This window comes from Arachis ipaensis, chromosome B02, assembly GCF_000816755.2.
Source record: "Arachis ipaensis cultivar K30076 chromosome B02, Araip1.1, whole genome shotgun sequence".
Classification (NCBI taxonomy): Eukaryota; Viridiplantae; Streptophyta; class Magnoliopsida; order Fabales; family Fabaceae; genus Arachis; species Arachis ipaensis.
In genome coordinates, this window is record NC_029786.2 from 5,377,673 (window position 1) to 5,378,320 (window position 648).

Below are 648 nucleotides of genomic sequence, written 5' to 3' on the forward strand. Positions count from 1 at the left end.
CTAACACAAATTTTTAGGGTATTGTCCTTCTATATCTTTGTTTCAAATGCTAGGAAGTGAAGAAAAAAAAGTGGATCATGATCATCAAAGGAAGAAAGTTATCAATAACAAAGATGCAATAATTCCAAAAGGGTATTTGCCAATCAAAGTAGGGCATGGTGAGGAACAAGAGAAGATTGTCATGCCTGTGATGTATCTCAATCATCCATTGTTTTCTCAGCTTCTTAAGGAGGCAGAAGAAGAGTATGGTTTTGATCAACAAGGAACCATAATCATCCCTTGTCATTTGAAGGAGTTTAGGTACATTCAAGAACTTATTGATAGGGATAATAATAATAATAGTAATAATAATAATAAGTCCCTTCAACACCATCACCACAACCATTTTGGTGGTTGTTTCAAAGGATCATCATCTCAACAAGATCAAGTATAGTTTTATAGAACATCTTTTTGTTCTTATCTTGTTTTGTATACTTATCTAAATTATTCTCTAAGCAATGTTGAATGATTAGTAAATATTATTATTACACTCATATTTATAGAGAATTTTATAGAACATCTCTTATCTTGTTTTGTATACTTATCTAAATTATTCTCTAAGCAATGTTGAATGATTAGTAAATATTATTATTACACTCATCACTCATA

At 29.9% G+C, this 648-nt stretch overlaps 1 protein-coding gene across 1 annotated transcript; it reads left to right on the forward strand.

The window, feature by feature from the left end:
- LOC107626680 (auxin-responsive protein SAUR32-like) lies at positions 47–433 on the forward strand. Its single transcript, XM_016329579.1, has one exon. The coding sequence runs from the start codon at positions 47–49 to the stop codon at positions 431–433; it is 387 nt and encodes a 128-aa protein (XP_016185065.1).